Source organism: Zophobas morio, unplaced genomic scaffold (genome assembly GCF_036711695.1).
Source record: "Zophobas morio isolate AGI-343-1 ecotype UQ-CSIRO unplaced genomic scaffold, CSIRO_AGI_Zmor_V1 ptg000023l, whole genome shotgun sequence".
Classification (NCBI taxonomy): domain Eukaryota; kingdom Metazoa; phylum Arthropoda; class Insecta; order Coleoptera; family Tenebrionidae; genus Zophobas; species Zophobas morio.
Window position 1 is genome coordinate 488,997 of NW_026972128.1, and position 4,409 is coordinate 493,405.

Genomic DNA, 4,409 nt, shown 5'->3' on the forward strand with positions numbered 1-4,409 from the left:
CCACAAAAATTTATACACATTTTAAATTTAGTTTTTTAAACACTAATTGTTTATAATTTTATGCTATAATAAGGCCAGTAAAACTCTTTCCGAACATTTTCAGCATCAGTGGGTTAAAAAATCATAGTCAGGTTTCTCGCAAAATCATAGGAGACACTTTTTGTAGAGCGTTCAATTCTCTATAAAAATATGTGATTGAATTTTTTTCACGACACACGACGGGCTAGCAATAAAAATCAGAAGGTGCAAACAAAAATTTTCCCATGTTATTCTTATGGGAAATAGAAAAACGCGATGCGGACGGTCTTAATATTAATATTAAGAGCTCAACTTTTAACTGGTATTTTTTTACGTTGAAAAGAAACTTTTGAACCTCTTTGACACGAAAAAAAAAATTTTTTTTTTTTTTGAATCACCCTATTGTACATACAGCTACAGCGTGATCAACAAGTACTGTTTCAGTTAGCATCCATAAATTTTGCTTGAATTTGGTACACCACTTTACCTTTTGTTGTCATTTAATTAACGTCAAAATTTGTTATTGTTTATTATTATTATTAAAATGTTATAACAAAACTTTTTTGAGGACATCAAAGTAACATAGCCCCTATCATTTTGGCAGTAACGGCGAAAGAAATTTTTTTCAGAATTGGTTCATTCTATTGTCAACTCAAACACCACTTGTTGAACATGCTAATTATTACGATTGTTACGATAGTACTAAAGAATCTTGTCTAAAAACGTTCAGCTATTTTTTTTTTATTATTACTAACTAACAATGCATTGCTTACAGTTGTAGTTGCTTTATTGTTTAAAAAACTGATATCTGTAATTACAGTTTAAAATGTTAACCATGCATAGCGTCATTAACCGCATTTAGAAGCCCGTTTTTCCTGCCGCAAAATTCGTGCATGTCATCTGTTTCTATAGACCAAATAAACACACCAGCTAGATTTTTCTCTTTAGCGTATGCCGCCTGAAAAACAAGAAATTAATTACTTTTGCACATCAAATTGAGACTTTCCATTACTTTTTCTGCAACAGATTGTTCATTATCAAATCCAATCCAAAAATCACCATCATACAAGTAAGGTACCTTCATATCATCCAAATAAACAACAGTTCCATCGGGATGAAACTCACAAATCTACAACACAATACGTTTTGTCTTTTAAGTTATCTTTCTTGAATTACTTATATTACCTCATTGTAACCCAAACTTCCAAGGTTATCAGTGTAAGGTCCTGGATCTCCGGGAGCAGCAGTCTGATCGTTTAAACCATGCTTAGAGGGATCAGCAAGAATAAAAGAATGACCATAAAAAGCAACTCCAATTGCTACTTTCTGTGGATCTGCACCTCCATCTAACCAATATCGGATAGCAGCATCCGCATTACGATTGTCTCTTTGCCACTGACTTTCGTTAACGCCACCGTACAAAGGAGAATTTTCTGCTGTAAATCCTCCCCACATTGCGTGGAAGTCGTAGGTCATCACGTTGATGATGTCCAAGACTCTATTTATTGAAAGTGGATTAGTAACCATTACAAAAATTATGAAATAGTTAAATTACTGAGTCATGACTGGAATGTCATAACCTCCTACTTCGCCAGGAATTGAGTTTACAGCAGCTGTAAGCAGATAACCTTTAGGTTCCAAAGCTTCTCTTAAACCTGAAAGTAGCTTGTTGAATGTTGCTTTATCTTGAGGGTACTCCCAGTCAACATCCAGTCCATCGTATCCGTAAGTTTCAAAGAATTCGATAGCACTTTGGGCCATAGCGTCTAATTTTGCAGGATCGTTGGCTGCTGATTCGAAAGCCCAAGGACTAGCTGTGGCCCCTCCAACACTTAGCATAACTTTCAAGTTAGGGTTGATTTCTTTCAAAGCACTGACACGTTGCAGGCCACCTTTTTAAAAAAAGATCAAGAAAATTTTATCTATATGTACAGGGTGTCTCAGAAATAAGTACATTAATTTTAACCAGTAGCAGAACCCGTGAAACGGAACAACTTTTTTATCTAGCATTTTTTCGAAAACTCAAGTCGAATTTCGAATTTTCCCACCCATATATTCACGAGCCGTCTATGTTCACCTTAAATAATAACTTAAATAATAGCAACACTACAACAATGAAGAAGGTACCGTAGCAACCGTTTTGACACTGACAATCATTTTTATGTCAATGTTTTTATTAAACGTTGTCTCTTTAAAGTTTGTTAGGCACAGATTTCTAATTTATAGACGAAATGTGTTGAAATGGCTTTGTTTTCAAATCTGGAATGCACCGATATGGTTTTAACGTACGGTGAAGCTCGGGGAAACGGCACTCGCGCCCAAGGAATTTTTTCAGAAAACCTCCCAAATCGTCTGCCAAATGTGCGCAGTTTTAAGAACGTTGTAGCATTTTCGAGAGTACGGATCTTTTAAACCTGCACCTCAGGATCGGGGTAAGTTACGTAGTAATAGAATTGCTAATATTGAAGAGGCTGTTTTGAAGAGTGTCGAAGCTCGACCGGGCACTAGCACGTATCACTGTTCAGTGTGATGTATCGGAGAGTAGTATTTGGAGGATACTCAGAGAACAAATGTACCCCTTTTATGACCAGAAAGTTCAGTTATTGAAACTAACAGACTTACCACGTAGGCAAAACTTTTGTGAGTGGTTTAATAGAAAAATAAACGAACAAGCAAATTTTGTATCTCTTATACCATCAACTGATGAGGTCGATTACACGAGGGAAGGTGTTCAACACTCACATTTGGGCCGTTGAAATTTCGTACGCCATTAGGGAGCAGGATTTTCAATTTCTCTCTAAATGTTTGTCACATTGACAAGATTGGGAAAATACGTATCCTAGTAACTGTTTTTGACCGTAAATTATTAATTATAATAATTATTAGTGTCCATGGGTGACTGAGGATCCATGGGCGGGTAACCTTAATTGGGGTATAACTTTAACAATTTTTAACTTGATAATTAAAAAGTTCTTGACAAAACTCTACTAAGAAAAGTTGTTGAGTTCAATGAGCTCTATAACTGATTAAAATTAATGTACTTATTTCTGAGACACCCTGTATATTCGAGTAGAATATCTGTGTATATGCACTTACCTTGGGTTATGTCATTCTCTTCGTCTAAGACAACTATTTTACAGTCATCATCAAGTCCAACAAATGCATAATTAATATGAGTGCATAGATTTGCGTCAATATCTTCGGGTACGAATTTGCCATTACCTGGTCTTTGTGCACCCCAGCTAGCGTAATAGCAAATAACTTTATCTATAAGCAGAAATAAGTAACTACCTATATTTTGACTACTGGTATTATTAATTTACCTGTTGCTGCTGAAGATTCTTCTAGGAAAAATCCTAAAAAGATGAAAATTATTACTTTTGAAAGCATTTTGCACTTCACTGTAGTGTGTAGATACTAAAATGAAGGATTTCGGTTATCTAAGTTCGATGATGGAGTAAACATTTAGAAACCACTTAAATGACGAAGGACTATATGGAGCATGATAAAAAATATCATTTTTGATATTTCATGCAAAAGATAAGGCAATGATGAAATGATCGTGTAGAATTGTAGATAGGATATTTTAAAAATAAGTATTTCTTTCATAGTGCCGTAACAATTGTAAAATTTGTTTTTGAAGTGTTTGGTTTTTTCATTTATCATATTATTTCGTATAACCATGAATTCCTTTAAATTGTAATAATATTTAATGAAAAAAAAAACAATGTTCATTTATTTAAATTAGGTACTTAAAATTTTGGTATGTTTAGATATAAAGATCATCAGTATAATTTCAAGGTTTTAACTCAGGTTCTTTTTTATGTTGTGGTGTATTGAGTCGATAAAACAACAGTTTTATATGGTGTTTCAATTATTAAGTAGGTAGAACGAGCGAACAATTAATAAGTAATTGACGATATAGTATTTAACATTACTAGCATGGTAAAAGGGTTTTTACTGGCGGACAGAAGAATATGACTGGCGAGCCGCAGGCGAGCCAGTCACCTTCTGGAGCCAGTAAAAACCCATTACCTTGCGTGTATTGTTCAATATTTTATTTGTTTCTCACTTGTAAATATCAAGGAATTGAAGACCGAGCTGCCGTTTGGGAAGACAGTCTGTATGACGCGAATGTGGAAGTTTACAACAGAGGTACAATGTCGTACATTTTCAACACAGTATATTGTACAATGGGATTTAAAGAAAAGTACGATTTTTTTACTAACGAAGATACATATTAATTTTTTGCTTCTGTAACAATATTATTTTCTATAGCAATTTTAAGTTGAGACTTGACTAACCGACGAATTTTATTACAAGTAAAGCAAATCAGACCAATTTGGCATTTGTTGATATCGCTGCAAGCATTGTTTATATTTTTTAACTTA

The 4,409-nt window shown here is 34.2% G+C and overlaps 1 protein-coding gene across 1 annotated transcript; it reads right to left on the reverse strand.

Annotated features, from left to right (window-relative positions):
• Positions 1–787: 787 nt before the first annotated feature.
• On the reverse strand, positions 788–3,466 carry LOC135134111 (acidic mammalian chitinase-like). Its single transcript, XM_064062718.1, has 6 exons — positions 3,342–3,466; positions 3,115–3,285; positions 1,574–1,910; positions 1,204–1,516; positions 1,031–1,147; positions 788–976 (listed from the first exon to the last, which is right to left on the reverse strand). The coding sequence occupies exons 1-6, from the start codon at positions 3,406–3,408 to the stop codon at positions 848–850; spliced, it is 1,134 nt and encodes a 377-aa protein (XP_063918788.1). The 5' UTR covers positions 3,409–3,466; the 3' UTR covers positions 788–847.
• Between the last annotated feature and the right edge of the window lie 943 nt (positions 3,467–4,409).

Excerpts from the sequence above, each read along its gene's own strand:
- LOC135134111 (XM_064062718.1), bottom strand. The coding sequence starts at position 3,408 with ATGCTTTCAAAAGTAATAATTTTCATCTTTTTAGGATTTTTCCTAGAA. Across the intron at positions 1,911-3,114 it reads AGAGAATGACATAACCCAAG|GTGGCCTGCAACGTGTCAGT; the intron begins GTAAGTGCATAT and ends TTTTTTAAAAAG. Across the intron at positions 1,148-1,203 it reads GAAGTTTGGGTTACAATGAG|ATTTGTGAGTTTCATCCCGA; the intron begins GTAATATAAGTA and ends ATTGTGTTGTAG.